We start from the raw sequence: 17648 nt of genomic DNA on the forward strand, positions 1-17648 counted from the left end.
TCTGCTTTAACAGGGTACACACACACACAAGCATACACTCACAAAAACACCCCCCATGCGCAAACATTTCATAAAACTTAATAAATGACAAACAAATATGATTGTTTCAGAGATAGTGGGTAAATATTTAGGACTACATGAACTAGTATGAAATTATTAAGCAGATTTTTTTCCCTTGAATACAAGGGAAACACCAGAATAGAAGCTGTTCTATTTTTATTATTATTATTTTTTTAACCTCTATAGGTTATTCTGTATTTAAGCAACTTATAAAACAGGCTGTTTTTCAGGAGACTATTAAAGCTGTTAAGCTGATCAAACTAAGCTGGTTTACCAGCTCCTACACAATGATACAGACACTATCATTAAATTCCTTGGTCGTGTACTCCTAACAGGTTTAAAGCAACAGTAGCAGACTACTATCCTTCCCCAAAGAAGCTTTTCAGAGTCCGCTCAATACTCAACATTCCAGCTTGGTTATGTGCTAACTATTTTACCCGTGAACATACTTAAAAAATTTGAAATTATGTTGTCACTCATCCTCAACTGAAGAGTATTACATACTGTTCTCTTTTCCTTGAAGCTACTGAGAAAATCATCTATTTCAGTTTTTCCCTCCAAGAAATCTTCAGCAATATTATCGGACTCTTCCTCAGCTTCATGTGCAGCTACTTTCAATCTTGCCTGTAGGGCACTTGCACTACAACTCTGTGAACAAACAAACAAAAAAATCAAGCACTGCATTAGTGTCTAATTCTCAGATAAACTATGGAGAAGGAAAATGAGGCAGAGATATAGAAAGCAATATTCACATTGGATATTTGGATGGCTACTGCCTTAGTTAGGGTTTCTATTGCTGTGCTGGAACACCAAGACAGAAAAAAAAAAAAAGAAAAAATTTGAGAAGAAAATGTTTATTTGACTTATACTTCCACATCACTATTTATCATTGGAAAAAAGTCAGGACAGGAACTCAAGCAGGGCAGGAACCTTGAGGCAGGAGCTGATGCAGAGGCCATGGAAGGGTGCTGCTTGCTGGCTTGCTCTCATGGCTTGCTCAGCCTGCTTTCTCATGGCACCCAGGACCATCAGCCCATTAGAGCCAGCACCCACAATGGGCTGGGCCCTCTCCCATCAATCAGTAATTAAGAAAGTGTACTGCAGGTTTGAGTACAGCCCAATCTTACAGATGCATTTTCTCAATAGGGGATCTCTCCTCTCTGATAAATATAATATAGCTTGTGTCAAGTTGACATAAAATTAGCAAGTATAGATACTAAACACAAAAGAAACCAAATCATGAGCTATAAGCTATTAAACGAGAAACTGATAAACCATTATTCTATCCTGGATAATTTGGAATTAAATCATTGTGAGAATACCTACTCAGATCACCCAATGATTCCATTTCCTTGTATTCCTGTTCTTGTCTATCCTAGTGAGTACAAGGGCTAGACAGTAACTCATTTCTAAAGAACCAAATGTGACAGAGAAGGGAGTTACTATAACTATAGAAGCAGACAATGTGCACACACACACACACACAAAACAAAAACCCTGAGGATAATTAAGTGGTCACAGCTTACAAGATTTAATACTGTTATGATGACAGTGCTAACCAAAGATCTACACAACCAATGCAGTTTCATAAATTTCAAGAGCCTTTCATTAGAAAAAGTATCCTAAGATTCACACAACATCTCACTAGACTCTGAATAGCCAAGAGATCTTGAAAAGGAATGATGTTGAAGCATTCATATTTACTGATTTAAAAACTTATTATTTGAGGATTAAAAAGATGTCTCAGTGGTTAAGAGCATTTGCTATCCTTTTAGAAGACCTGAGTGAGTCTCAGCACCCACAATGTGGCTAACGAGGATTAATTCCAGTTTCAAAGGATCTGACCTCCTTCTAGCCTCTTCTGGCACTGCATGCTCACGGCTCACAGACATTTAAGAAGGCAAAACACCCATATATATATAATATACATATATTAAAAATTCTTAGGGGTGGTGGCACATGCCTTTAATCTCAGCAATCGGGAGACAAAGGCAGACAGACAGATCTCTGTGAGTTTGAGGGTAGCCTATTCTACATAATGAGTTCCAGGACAGCTGGGGGTATGTAAAGATCCTGTTTAAATAAACAAACAAACAAAGGTTAAAAACCCCACAAACGTATTACTAAACTTGGATTAACAAAACAAACAGTAGCACCCATCCTTCTCTAGAGTCCAACTGGTGAATCTCCCATCCATAAACATTGACACACACACTTCCCCAGGAGCCAGATCAAGACAAGGTCCCACATCTGGTACCCTAGTTCGAACACCTCATTGCCCCTGAACCCACCTCTAGATTTCCAACAAGACCATCCCCCCAGTGACCTGCTATGAACCCTCATTCTACCTCTCCACCCTGCCAGATCCCCTACATGCTTTTCCAGGCTCTAGCCTGGTTAGTCTGTATGTTAACACCCCCCTGCCACCACCACCACCACCACATACTTGACAACTTGCTAGGATTAGCCCAGGACCCACATCCAGTGTCCAGGCATAGTCTGTCCAGCCCTGTCCATGCCTTTAATCCCAGCACTTGGGAGGCAGGCAGAGGCAGGTGGATCTCTGTGAGTTCGAGGCCAGCCTGGGCTACAAAGCGAGTTCCAGGAAAGGCACAAAGCTACACTGAGAAACCCTGTCTTGGAAAAACAAAACAAAACAAAAAACAAAACAAAACAAAGAGAGAGAGAGAGAGAGAGAGAGAGAGAGAGAGAGAGAGAGAGAGAGAGAAAGAAAAGAAAAAACACTGAAGAAGATTAAAGCTGAAATCAAATGGAATAAAATATCCAATGACTAGAAAAATCAAAGGAACATCTTAAAACTAGAATCAAGGAGAAGACAGAATATCAGGACCTGTGCTGACTAGTTTTATGTCACCTTAACACAAGCTAGAGTTACCTAAGAGGAAGAAGCCTGGATTAAGGAAATGCTTCCATATGATTTGGCTACAGGCAAACCTATGGAGCATTTTCCTAATTAGTAATTGATGGGGGAGGACCCAGCCCATTGTTGGTGGTACCATCTACAATTAAAAGACACAGGCTTTTTGATTGAGTGGATCAGGAAACAAAATCCATCTACCTGTTGTCTACGAGAAACACACCTCAGCTTTAGAGAGGCACGTTCTCAGGGTAAAAGGATAAACAAAACCACTCCAGGTAAATGGGATCAGGAAGCAAGCAGGCATCTCTATCCCAACATCTGACAAAAAAAAACTTTGGAGCAGCAATTTCATTAAGAATGTACTCCTGGATTTAAAGACACAAATTGCAATTAATCTATTATTAATAGGTGGTTCAATACTCCACTTTCTCCAAACAAACAGGCCATCTGGACAAAAATAAATAAACAGACACAAAAACCTAAGATTTAATTGACCTCGTTCATCAAATGGGACTGAAGAGACGGCTACAGAATGTATCACCCGGCCACCAGAGAACACGGGTGCTACTCAGCTGCACAGGGAGGCTTATCTACAGTGAACCTCATCCTAAACACTGAAATCACTCTTTGTATCTTATCTGAATACAATGCTATAAAACTTGAAATGGACAGCAAATAAATCTCTAGTATATACACAAACCCCTAGAAATTAAACAACTCATTACTGAATGAAGAATGGGTCAAAGAAGAAATAAATAAAGAAAAAAAATTCTTGGAACTCAATGAAAATGAAGAGACAATACAACAAAACACATTGAAAGCTGTCCTACAAGAGAAATTTACAGCTTTAAGAGCCCACACTAAAATATCAGGAGTGCAAATAAATGACTTGATATAACTCAAAATTTTGTAAAACCAAGACCAAACCAAATCCAAACCTAGATGATAGCAAGAAATAATAAAAATGAGAGCACGAATCAATGAATGGAAACAAAGAAAACAATGCAAAGAATCAACAAATGTAAGAGTTGATTCTCTGAGAAGATAAACAAGACTGACAGGCCCTTGGCCCACTATACAACAAAGAAAGAGGACACAAATTAACAAAATCATCAGGGAATATGGAAACATTGTAACAGACACCAAAGAAATTCAAAATATTATCAGGGAATACTTTTAAAAACCTGTACTCTATTAAGCTAGAACAAAACAAATGGCTGAATTTCTAGATTCAGACAAACCACCAAAATTAAACCAAGAAGTCTACAAAAAAAAAAAAAAAAAAAAAAAAAAAAAAAAAGTAATAAAAACCCTACCAGCTAAAGAAGTCCAGGGTCAGATGGGTTCCCAGCAGAATTCTACGAGACATTTGAAGACCTACTGCTAATCTTTCCTTATTCAAAGAATGAAACAGAAGGAGCACTCACTCTAATAAGCTGGAGAAAGGAGAGCATCTTCAACAAACGGTGTGGGGAAAACTGGATGCTCACATGCAAAAGAATGAAATTAGACCAATAACTGTCACCTTGCACTAAAAATGACTCTAAATGGATCAATGACCTAAAACTGAAACCTGAAACACTAAAGATGCCATAAGAAAACATAGGCAGAGCCCCACATAATCGGTGTAGGAAAGGACTTTCTGAATAGGACTCTATTTGCCCAAGAATTAAGGCCAACAACTTGACAAGTGGGACATCACAAAATTAAAAAGCTTCTTTTCTTTTTTTGTTTTGTTTTTCTGAGACAGAGTTTCTCTGCGTAGCTTTGCACCTCACTCTGTAGCCCAGGCTGGCCTCGAACTCACAGAGATTCGCCTGCCTCTGCCTGCCTCCCAAGTGCTGGTATTAAAGGCGTGCGCCACCACTGCCAGGCACACAAAATTAAAAAGCTTCTGCATAGCTAAAGAAACAATCAGCTGGGTAAAGAGAAAGCCCACATAATGAGAGAAAAATCTTTGCCAGCTGTACTTCTCACATAAAGAGCTCAAAAATGAAAGCGTCAAAAACAAACAAGCGACCCATTCAATAAATTGGCCTGGGACCTGAACAGAGTTCTCCAAAGAAGAAAAAGAAATGTCTAGGGAAAAATTTACTCTAATTGGATTATAGACCTAAATGAAGAAACTGAAACTATTTTTAATAGCCATTCTAGAGTGTTGTGGGTGGTACATTATTGAGGTACTGTTACAGGTACATACAACAAATAACATTTCCTTATCACCCACATGTTACCTATTTTTATAAGTGTGACATGTTTTGTTTGAGAAAAAATCTAGAATTTAATACAGTTTAATAATATATTTCCATTACGTATTCATTAAATATATATTTGTTAGCAACTATGCGCCAGGCATTGGAACACACACTGCTTAAGATGGAGACAGGTAATCAGAAGTCTACTGATTTGATTTTCATACTTTAAGCATGCTTCAGAGAATTCACCATCACTAGAGAATCTTTATTGAGCACATTTCCAGGAACTCAGGAAGTGAAATGTTTCTTTGTTTTATATTTTTAAGTATTTCAAAAATCATCTCAAGGCGGGAGGTGGTGATGCACACCTTTAATCCCAGGACTCAGGAGGCAGAGACAAGTGGGTCTCTGAGTTCGAGACCAGCCTAGTCTACAAAGCAAGCTCCATGACAGCCATGGCTACACAGAGAAACCCTATCTGGGGGGAGGGAGATCACTTCAAACAATTCTTACACATATGTCACGAGTAAGAAAAGGTGTTAAAGCAAAACTGTGTTGGTGATGGGGTTGCAAGTGCATCTTTACAAAGGCTCAGTAAGTGTGCTACTTCTTAGCTCAAAAGCAGAGTTCCTTATGAGACATTTGGTTTTCCTTGGCTGGGTTTCCTAGTTTCTCATTTGTTCTTTACTACCCACTGGCAATATCTGTGTTGTCCATGTTATACATATGTTCTTTAATATAAAAAAAAAAACCTTCACTTTCCAATTTTATTTTAGTACATATAAATTTTAAATTTACATATTTAAATGTGTTAAATGTGAACATTTTCTCCTCTATGATCTGCTTTTTCCAATTGGAAAACTGGGCTTTTCACATAAAAATCGTTTTAAAAAACTTCTAGGAATTAACTGGTTATTATACTTTCTACTGAAACTCTATGTGTAGTATCTTTCTACACACTGTATGATATGGCCTTTATGAGGGTTGATATAAAGAATCAAGACTATTTCTGACTGGACACTAAACCGATAAACAATTACATAATTTGTTAAATCCTGAAGTTTTTCCAGTTATTACTCACATACATGAACCTATTTTTGAACTGCAACCTGTTCCATACAACTATTTTTCATCTTCCTACCAAACTACTACATCATTTTAAATGAAGTTACATAGTATATTGTGATATACAAGAAGGCAGGTTTTTCCTCATTCCTTTTTTTTGTTCAACTCCTTCCTGATTACTTTAATCCATTCAGACTTTTTTAAAAAGTCTGTCAAAAATTTTAAAAACATATTTGGGAGACTGATTGGAAATATTAGATTTTTAAGTCATATTAAGAATCAAATCAAATACTCTTTCAGTCCATTGATATTTTATGCTGTTCTAACTAGAGAATAGAAGTATTCTTTTATGTCAATTATCAGTTTTCCTAACTTATGTCAGGGGGTTCTAAAAACTTTACAGTTCTTCTATTGTAAATGGAGGTTTTTCTGTTTGTCCATACTTCATTCTGCAACATTAATTGCGGAAATGTAAGAGAAAAGTTTTCTCATTTCTCTAACATTCTGCTTACTTTCTGGTAATAACTGTTTACTTGTTCTTTCATAGTGTGAGTCATCCTCCCTTGACTTACTACAGTGTTGAGTACTTCCCAAACAATGACAGACAATAGATAGGGTGTTTCTAACATACACTGATTAAGTGTGATGGTCACTGGTGCATTCTAGTGGTTATTTAAATTAAAAGAATACTACGCTGTGGGGGCCCACAGAGGCTCACTAGTAAGACCTTACTCAAAAACAGCTTGCTTTACCCAGCAGGGTAGCATAATGGGATGATTTGGCCATGGGTGTGGTTACCAGGTGTTTTGAAGGGTCTATACTTGGCTGTACAGTGTCCTTTGATCTTGACAGGAGGGGGATCTTCTGCCTCTACCCTTGGTAGTAATATAAATAGCCCATTAGAATAAAGGACGAAGCGAGTGGGTATTGACCCAGGGCCCTTCCAAGGCTTTCCTGTGTCTCTGTCTTTCTTATCTTCTCCTTCTGCCTTCCTATCTATGCTGTGGGATGTCGTTCTGTACACTATGAATATGTGTTACTCTGATTGGTTAATAAATAAAGCTGCATTGGCCTATGGCAGGGCAGGATGGAGCCAGGCAGGATTCCAAGAGACATAATGAGAGGAGAAAGGAGAGCAAGGGATATCAAAGCGCCGTCCAAGGACAACATGTAATGGGACACAGGTAAAGTCACGGGACATGTGATACATAGATTAATAGTTTGTAGTGGGTTAAGTTATAAGAGCTATCTAGTGAGAAGCCTAAGCCACAAGCCATATAATTTGCAAGTAATATTAAAGCCTCTGAGTGATTATTTTATAAGTGCCTGCAGGACTGCAAAGCCAGATAGGCCTGAAGAAACTTAGGGCTACATATTTAATACTTCCTCATTCCTCTCGCATCCCCCAAGAACCCTCGGACAGGTCGGAGCTGGACTCCGACACTATGCATTTGTAGTTAGTAAGAGCTAGTATAAAAGAATGATGTCGACTGCTGTGAAAACTCCAGTGTGTTGGCTGAGTGTTTCAGGCATTCACATTTCCTGGGAGGGGACAGACGGCTTAAGTTGAACTCCCAACTCTAATATTTCCTATCATATGACCTCAAGGAATCTATTTAATCTCTCTGTTTCAATTTCCTTACCTGAAAAATAGAAATATGATTAGGTAATAGTTTCCTCATAAAGTCTGGGGTAATATTGGGTAAATATGTGTAAATTACTTCAGTACCAGAAATATATTACCTATTCAATGTAAACCTTTATTATATTAATTTTATTTTATAGGATGTTATGCAAAGCTCATTATAAATTTTTGCTCTCCTTTGTCTCTTTTTGGCTGTTTTATATTACATTGCCTTTACCTTTCAAAATTCAATTTTAAGGGAAATAGATTATTATTAACAACAATGTTTCTTACTGGAATGAGCTACAAAAATTACATCTACTTTTTTATTTTTAAAGATAAATTTTACATAAGTCTAAGTCTAATCTTATAAAACATACTTCATTTGAAGTTCTCTTGTTGTCACTAGGCTTTATTATAAGGTATACTACTTTGCTAATTTGTATTTGCTGGGGCTTTTTGTACTCTATGGGTTTTAGAACTAGATAGCCCTTGCATGGACATCAGGTTTCAGCTTTATAAAGTCAGGTGGTAATAACTGTCTTTGAGGAAGTGAAAGCAGGAGAGTGACCAAGCCCCCGCCAACTAGCAGCCCCCTGAGGAAGAGATAAGCAGTCAGTCATACCTCACTGAGTTCATGCTGTCTTTGCATCTTCTTTTCAAAGGTAGATTTCATTTGGATAAGTAATTCATACTAAAAGAAAACATAAGATTGCTGTTTCATCTGATGTTTGAACTGTAAAAATGTCTTAAAAATGACCAGTAACTCACCTTATCTAAAACAGTTTGCCTTTTGGTTTCCAAGGTATGCTCCAAAAGGAGATTATTTCCTGTAAAATAAATCTCTGGCTTATTTCCCAGCACAGATCACAGTTTTCTCAGGACTTGTGAATTAAAGCAAATGGAAACATACTTGCTAAGTCCTCGATACTTTTTACTAGGTCTTCCTTGTCAGTAATAATTTGCTTTAGTTGAGGCAACATCAGGAACTGTTCTAGTAACACCTCCTCTTGTTCATTCATGTCTGTGAGCTGCGAGACACTAAAGACAAAAGAAAAAGCAAACTGTTAATAAATACCAGTCATCTAGTTTTTCTCCATGGTGACAAATGTTCAGTTTTCCGATCTGACTTGTGTGATGGCTAGTTTTATGGGACACAAGCTCGAGTCATCCGAGGAGGAAAGCTCAACTGAGAAAATGCCTTTGTGAGACTGCTCTGCATGGAAGCCTGGAAGGCATTGTCTTAACTAGTGATTGACATGGGAGGTCCAGCCCATTGCAGTGCTTAAAAAAAAAAAAAGGAAACCGAACAAGCCCTGGAGAGCAAGTCTGATTCATGTCCACAGTTACCCAACAGAGCTGGACAGAGCAGCATGAGAAACAAGAGAGTCAGAACCACGGGGAGGATTAGGAATATGGAGGTCGATCACACTCTGCTTTTTCTTTCTGTAGTGTTGATGTTTTCATAAGTTTTTATAGTAGGTCAACTTTTAAAAAGGAGAAAAGACAGTATTTTAAAAATAGTCTTATTTCTTGGCAGTTGAGCATTATAATGTATTATAATTATTTATTACATAAAATATATGTAATATGTCTTTTCTGTCTTGGGACTTGCATTCTTTAAAAATTATTTCTGATGTTTACCCATAAATTAAAATACAGGATCAAATAATGTCAAAGTTTGTTTTTTAAAATTACAGAATTGTTTACAAACTTTAATCTGTATAATTCTTAATTGCATTCAATGGTCTTACTAATAGTAGCCTCATGGATATTATAAATCCTTAGTGGGGTACATGGGATACCCCACTAAATGGAGGGACCAAAAATTGCTTTATTTGCAGCACATCTTATGTTACATGAAAAATAGTACCTTAAACTTGAATCCTGCCACCTTATCTGCTATAAATTTGAGTAAAAATATAGCTCTAAAACTAGTTTGCCAAACATAGTATCACAACTTTAGTCTACTCATCTATACACAACATTAATCTACTAAAGGAAAAATGAAAGATCTATTTTGAAATTATCAGAATCTAATATATTCACAAATAATTCTCAAAGACTGCAAGCTACAGTGAAGGAAAAGAACTTTTGTTATCTTTGTAATTATTACATCATTCTTGGCATCTAGAGCAATCCCTAGATATAAACAAGTCATGTTACAATTTATCACCCTAAAGCTGATTTATACCACTTACCCACTAAGACAACCAAAGTAAAGGAACAGTGAAAAAAATTTAAATCATTTTACTTAAATTTGAATATGAAACTATAAATAAAATAGACAAGACCATCTTTACTCTTCAGGTTTTTTACCTTAGTTCTGAAAGTTCTGGAAATGCATCAGGGATATCCGGCATCTTATAACCAAAACCATTTTGGTTAATCTAAAGAAGAGTTTTGAAGAATATTAAATCTCAGCTATACTTTGGATTGGTCCCATTTATCTTATAAAAACTTTAAAGTACTGTATGGATTAGTGCTTTCATATCACCACCTCATCTTTGCCCTTCACATGCAAATATATATCCTTTACATCCATCTGGTAATGCACTTTTACATCTGGTAATGCACTTTTACTTGTCCTACTTGATTTTGTCACTACAGGATCTTACCATATAGCTCAGCCTGACCTTGAACTCACTAACTAGTCCAGGCTAGTCTTCTCTGCCTTCTCTTCCCGAGGGCTGAGATGCATACATGCCTCCACCCTCAATGTACTGTTATACATAGGAGTTTGCATTGTTTTGATTGGGAGGGGTATGGGCCTTAGAAGAGCCTGCATTAGGCTGTGTGGAAGTGTATGACTATAAAATATATCTCTTGAGAGCATCTATAACAGGTGTAGAGAATTATCTGTGGATTTCATAAACATAAATGAATATACTTCTTTCGAGTAAAGACATCAAGCATCAATTAGTAAACTGCCAGCACTCTGAGTAGTTACATATTTAAGTTTAATAAGAGAGTAGGGTCGATAAAGAACACAGTACCAATTTGATTATTTATGAGGTTTATGCATTAGAACACCCCAAATTTTTCCCCAAAATTTTTTAGATATTAATTACAGCTTGTTGCCAGTTATGGTGGGGTATGCCTTTAATCCCAGCACTCAGGAGGCAGAGGCAGGCAGATCTCAGTGAGTTCAAGGCCAGTTTGGTCTACATAGTGAGTTCCAGGAAAGCCAGAGCTACCTAGTGAGACCCTATCTCAAAAAACCAAATAAATGATAGTTTGTTCATAATCTTTATTAAAACAATGATGAAAAATTTTGGAAAAACAAAATCCATTCAGGTCTGTATTTTAAAATTCTAAACTGTAAAATCAGTAATGTTGAACATAATGTATATGCATACACATATTTATATATACTTGTGTTTGTGTGTGTGCATGTGAGTACAGGTATAGGTGTGTGTGTGTGTGAAGGCCAGAGATCAACATTGGGTGTCTTTCTCAATCAGTTCTCTACCCTTTTTTTTTTTTTTTGGCGCCAGGTTTGGGGAGGGCGTACCAGCAGGAACTCATTATGTGGCCAGTCTGGATGGCCAGCAAACCCCAGGAAATCTTGTGTCTAACTCCCCAGTATTGGGATTACAGGCATGGATTATTATGCCTGGATTTTTATGGTATATCATGGGGAACTGAACTCAGTTCCTTGTGACTACACAGGCCTTTAATGCCTGAACCATTATTCCAGCCTCCAAATCTACAGAAATACTATATGCACAAAATATTGGTCTCTTTTTCTATAATATTTTTACATGACAACAGGTACCAGTTTCACTTATGAACATATAATTTTTAAGCCAATAAAATGCTGAAAAACTTCAGCATGCTCCAATAGGCCCTCTTTAATTTGACACCTGCCTCTCCTACATAATCACGTCCTATGCCTTGTCCAATATACCCTACATGACAGACAGAGAGAGCTATTACAGGCAACTTTACTTCCATGCCACCTGGCATATAGTGCAAGGCCTCTGTCAATGTAACCAATTACCTAGTACTTTACGTACCCTCTTGTTATCCTCAATATTTTAAAACCATCCTTTAGAAATCTGGCCTCAGGCATAAATGCATCCATCCATTTATCTGCCTCATTTTCCCTGAGCATCGACTATGTGAACAGTCTGAAGCACTGGGGTAAAGTCAAAACTGGAATGATATTATCTCCCTACTACTGCTACTTGGTCTCAGGGGGCAATGAACTCAGCTGTCTCCCACATCTAGACTCTCTCTGTCTAGAAGCTCTATATTTGCAATTCTTTATTGGTTACCTTTTTGAGTTGTCTGAGATGACAAGTATGATTTAATCTTTGTTTCATGCCTATCTCAGTGGATGGACATACTAAATGCCCGCTAACTGAATACCTACTTCACAGGTACAGAACACAGACTCCACAAGATACCAACCTGTGCTGAAGATTCTGTCGTGGGAACAGGTAGCGGCAGACTGGAAAGGATGCCAAATGAAGGAGCCACTGGCTTAGCTGTGGTATAACTTGTGGTTGAAGAAGAAACAGTGTCAGCTACAGACAAAGATGTGATACTCCTGTTAGCTTCTTGTGGAGGATACGGAGGAAGAAATGGAAAACCTTGAGAAGGGTAAGGAGGCATCCCACCTGGATTACTATATAGGCTGAAGAAAGAAAGAGAAGATCATTAGGTAGGATATTAGGATTTAAATTTTCTCTAAATCATCTTAAATGCAATGGCCATGCATTTCCACATTTGGAAATTTCTTTTGGCAAGTGATTTTATAATTAAATTGTATAAATTATAAACTATAAGTACCTGAAAAATAAAGTATGGTTTCTATAAAAAGAAAGAATGCTATAGAAAGCAAACAATCCAATTGCTCTCTGTAAAAGTTATATACGTCATATAGAGTTTTCAGTTTTCCAATGGCATCATTTAGTTTTGTTTCTTTATATAGAGCATTTTATCCAGAGTATTTATGCAAGTGGATGTTGCTAAGTGGCTTTTGATGTTGGGCAAAATCTACCTTGAAGTTGAGACTTTTTCTAGAGATTTTGAAAGAAAAATTATATACATGAGCTACTAAAATGTTTAAAACATTATAAGCAGTTCATATAAAAACACAAATGTATATTTTAAAGAGTAGCAAATCATTACTTAGTTGGGACTTAATCAGAAAGTAATTTAGCAATATTTATTTTAACAAGATGTTTTAAAATGAACCTCTTTCCTCCCATAAAAGTGAGAAGAAGCCAGCTTCTATGGCCCACACCTTTAATCCCAGTACTAGGGAGATAAAAACAAGCAAATGTCTATGAGTTCAAGGCCATCCTGTCTGGCAAGAGTTGTAGACCACAGGGCTACATAGGGAGACCTTGTCTCAAAAAACAAACGAACAAAAAATTGTGGAGAAATCAAATTATAAAACAATCAGGAGTACTTCAGGAATAAATGAACACTGAAAATTCATCTAAATGCAAACATTTGAGTTAAAAATCAATCAATCAATCAGTCATTCTCATATAAAAGAGACTTACAGGTATATTTTGTAGATAATACTAAATATTAACTGCTAAACTATTTCATTTTATACTGGTATATTTTTGTAGAACTGTTATAATTTCTTTTAATGATAGAAATTAACCTGAGTTGGACATTTATTAGAAGAAAATATCCATTATGGATTTTGAAGTATTCCCTAGTAACACTAAAAGCTTACATTTTCCATTAAAAGCATGGGAAATATGCAAGAATAGAAAGAAAATAATCCAAGAAAGGAAAATAAAGAGATATTACCTCTCCCACATAGCAAAATAAATTATAGGACCTTAATTAGTAATTAAAAAATTAAAGCATGCCATTGGTGAATGGCTAGGAAGATTCTGAAATAAATATAAAATATACGAAAAAAGTTGTTATGGTTAGAAGTAGAAACAGCAGTAGAAAAACAGTGTGGTAATGTTTGGCAAAAAGTAAGAGCCAAGTGTTCATAATAGATAAAAAACTAATGGATCAAGGATTATATACCGTTTTTAAAATCTTGAACTAAGAAATCTTTGGAATATTTCAACCTTAAAGTGGGAAAAGTATGAAGACATCTCTGTAATCCCAAACTCAAAAATTTTAAGAGAAAATAATGACAAATTTTACACTAGCAAAAACAAAACAAGCCAGGCGGCGGTGGCGCACACCTTCCATCCCAGCATTTGGGAGGCAGAGGTAGGCAGATCAAGGCCACCCAGGTCTAAAAATCAAGTTCCAGGACAGCTAGGACTGTTACACAGAGAAACCTTGTCCCGAAAAACCGAAACCAAACCAAACCAAAACACCAGGCCCACTCTAACACTAAAAAGGTCAGTGGTAAGCCGGGCGGTGGTGGCACACGCCTTTAATCCCAGCACTCGGGAGGCAGAGCCAGGCGGATTGCTGTGAGTTCGAGGCCAGCCTGGGCTACCAAGTGAGCTCCAGGAAAGGCGCAAAGCTACGCAGAGAAACCCTGTCTCGAAAAACCAAAAAAAAAAAAAAAAAAAAAAAAAAAAAAAAGGTCAGTGGTAGAACATTCCCTAGCAAAGCCAAAGCTCTGGGCTCTATCCCCAGCACCTTCAACCAGCTAACTAACAAAAATCAAGGGGAAAACAACTGAAAGTCATACCACACATAGGACAATTTCTCTAACATAAAGAATTTCCAACAACTTAACAAGCGGATGATAGACTGGCATATAACTTCTATAAAATTAAGTATCTTAAAAACAGCAAATGGTGCTCAATTTAACTGTCAGGTAACAACTAAAATTAAGTAACAATTTTTATGCTTACAAAATGGGCAAATATCTATTTTGACAATATCCCATACTGGAAACAGGCATGGATAAATGGCACTGTGTATGTAAGTAAAGACTGGTATAATAACTATGCTAAAGGACAATTTTACAGTATTTGTCAAAATACTATTTCTAGAATAAATGAAAATATTAAAATGCACAATAAGAAAACCAGACAACTCTAAGAGATGCCCTATCAGACTTAGAAGGAATTTCATACAGAAAGAAGAGTGAGCTAGGGTCCCAGCTCAGTGGTAAAGTCAGGATAGCACACACACCACCTTGGTATCGACTCCCAGCATACACAGAAAAAAGCACGGCTATTTTTGCTAGTGAGTTTTTTTTTTTTCCACCTGCTTCTGACCTATAGATGTGTAAAGATCTAACGTCCTCTTCACTTTTTAGACAACAGCAAACAAACCAAGGTCTGAAATACATACATGAGGCTTCCAGTAAGGCTGCTGAGAGACAATGCTTTTAACATGTTTAGAAGATGTTTTCCTTACTGGACAATTGCTAAGGCACTACCTGCATCCGAGGTCCATTGTTAACACCCATGAAAGGGGTTTGAACTTTGTTTTTCTTGAGACTTAGGGAAAACAGAATGGGAGACAAGATTTGAAATCAGAGTCTTGTCTCTGATCCACTCAGCACGTCTTTAACTCATCTCTGTCCTGCCACAGTGTCTTACAGCCAGCAAAGCCAGGCAGCACCTTCACCACTGTCCAGAACCTCTGTACAGACCACCTCATTCACTAGGCAGTTTCCCCCTCCACACTATTGCAAGTACATTGACGAACTTTCCAAACCTACAAAGCTGTCCTTCGGATAACCACACAAAAGCCAGCAGGCTGCAGCCAACTGTCTCCTTCTGCTTCCTGTTTTTTCCTCTTTCATGAGAGCACTTCTGTTCTCACTCCTGCTCGTCTCACTCTCACCCACGCTTTAGAGTTAATTTTCAGGGGTGGGGTAGGGGGGTAGAATTTCATTTCCAGGTGCTCCCCCAAAAAAAGTTCTACCTGCTGCAGATTGTAAAAATTATAGATTGAAATAACTGTATTAGCTAGGCTGGTGGTATAGGCTTATAATCCTAGCTACTCAGAGGCGGAGGCAGGGAAAACCACGAGTTCAAGACTAGCCTGAGTAACAGTGCAGCGCTGTCTCAAGATTTAAAAACAGGAAGAAGCTAGGAAGTCAGCTCTAGCCCGGCTAGCTTGGCTCTGAGCTTGATCCTTGGGGCCATACCTTCCCACAAAAAAATTGTGTGAGTTACTCTGCTCGTTGTTATGACAAAACTAACAGAAGAAGTTAAAAGAAGACAGTTTCAGAGATTCAAGATTTATATTGGAAGATAAATTTTGAGACTTAAAAAATGACAAACAGCTTTAATATGCCCTCACATTAGACAATTAGTACATTTCAAATGTTCGGTTGTGCACTTTGTATTCTATGCACTCTAGATTCTAATCTCATTAGTCTAATCGCTAATATCTGATGGCGTGCATAAGTGTGAGAACTTATGCTGATATTCCTAGCACCCATTTAAAAGCTGGGCATAGAGACACACATCTGCAACCCCAATACTAAAGATGGGTAGGAGATGGAGACAAGAGGATCCCTGGAGCTCACTGGCCAGCCTGCTTAGCCAGTTGATGAGCTCAAGGCTCAGGGAGAAATTCTGTTTCAAAACAGCAAGATGAGCAGTCAAGGAAGACATCCAATATCAACCTCTGCCCCGCCCCCCCACACACACACACTCACGTACTTACATGTACAGATGCACAAACACACTAAAAAAGAAAATATATCTGGTGTCATTTTAATTTCTGATCTCTTACAACTTCTAAATTTAATCTCTGTTGCTATGAACCTTCATGGAAATGCATCTTGTTACTGGTCTTTTATAATGTGACAATTATTTTATGGGCTTTAATTTCATCTCCCACTTTTCTCCTTCCTTCCTGTGACCCTCCTTTTATCTTTCCAATGGAATCTAGGGCCTCACAGATCCAAAGCAAAACTGTATCTGAGGTGAATCACTAGATCATGGTATGTATCTAATAGAAAGAACGATCCAAAAGCAAAATCAATAACCCAATTTTATTCTATTGTCATTCCACAAAGCAAAACCAAGGCTCTATCAAAATACTGAGCCCAACTGGACTTCAGAATTCCTGTTTTCCCTCGTTATGAGTAGAGTAGTCTACAGTGATCTAGTACCACTGCATGTTGGATATATGTGGGCAACAATATTGTTATTTTAATCCATACTTCTTCGGTTAAGAGACGGTCTGAAGGAACCCAGCTGAAAAACCTCCTCTATACCTGAACTATTATATACTAAACTATACAAGTTCTTGTGTGAGAGAAAGTGAATATACTTTTGCATTTAGGATATAGGTGAATTCTTATGATCAGAGATGTGGCAGACTGTATTTTTTAAAATAGTCACTGCAAGATTTCCAGGGCACACTTCCCACAAACACATGCTTTTCTTAAATTCTGCCACACTAGTGAGAGATGAAGTCTATTTCTTCTTCATTTTCAGGCCGAATGTACTTAAAAGGCAGCGGAAATGATGCACATAACACCCACCACTATAGCTAAACAGGCAGCACACCTTCTGCTTGGCTGCTCTGACCTCTCTCCATGTGATATGCTGTAAGGAAACTCAGGCTGCCGTCAGTGATAAGAGCCGAGAGCCTCCGCTAGAGTCTTGGAGTTTGGCTAACAAAAATTGCCAGACAAGAGAATTAAGTGAGTTTCCATATTATTCAATCCCACTTCTTAAAGCCACACCAACTAATGAAAAAGTAGAACAAAATAGTTACCACTAGTACCTAACCCAACTATAGACTCATAAAGAGAAACATCTAAGCATGGTGGCACAGGCCTATAATTCTAGCTACCCAGGAGACCGAGACAGAGATCCTAACTTCAAGCTCTGCTGGTTACATTGCAAGTTCCAAGCAAATCTAGGTACCTGTGTGTGAGCCTGTCTTAAAATAAAAGATTAAA

At 37.6% G+C, this 17648-nt stretch overlaps 1 protein-coding gene across 3 annotated transcripts in view; it reads right to left on the bottom strand.

The window, feature by feature from the left end:
* The window catches only part of Vps37a (VPS37A subunit of ESCRT-I), a 39447-nt gene that overhangs the window by 2149 nt on the left and 19650 nt on the right, over window positions 1-17648 (bottom strand). For all 3 annotated transcript variants that reach the window (XM_006973975.4, XM_015992826.3, XM_076553496.1), the window contains exons 5-10: window positions 12242-12467; window positions 10145-10215; window positions 8739-8866; window positions 8597-8655; window positions 8451-8519; window positions 565-708 (exon numbers count right to left, since the gene is read on the bottom strand). In XM_006973975.4, the coding sequence (XP_006974037.1) occupies window positions 565-708; window positions 8451-8519; window positions 8597-8655; window positions 8739-8866; window positions 10145-10215; window positions 12242-12467 (697 nt within the window). The remainder of the gene's footprint in view (window positions 1-564; window positions 709-8450; window positions 8520-8596; window positions 8656-8738; window positions 8867-10144; window positions 10216-12241; window positions 12468-17648) is intronic.

This window comes from Peromyscus maniculatus, chromosome 17 (assembly GCF_049852395.1).
Source record: "Peromyscus maniculatus bairdii isolate BWxNUB_F1_BW_parent chromosome 17, HU_Pman_BW_mat_3.1, whole genome shotgun sequence".
NCBI classification, from domain to species: domain Eukaryota; kingdom Metazoa; phylum Chordata; class Mammalia; order Rodentia; family Cricetidae; genus Peromyscus; species Peromyscus maniculatus.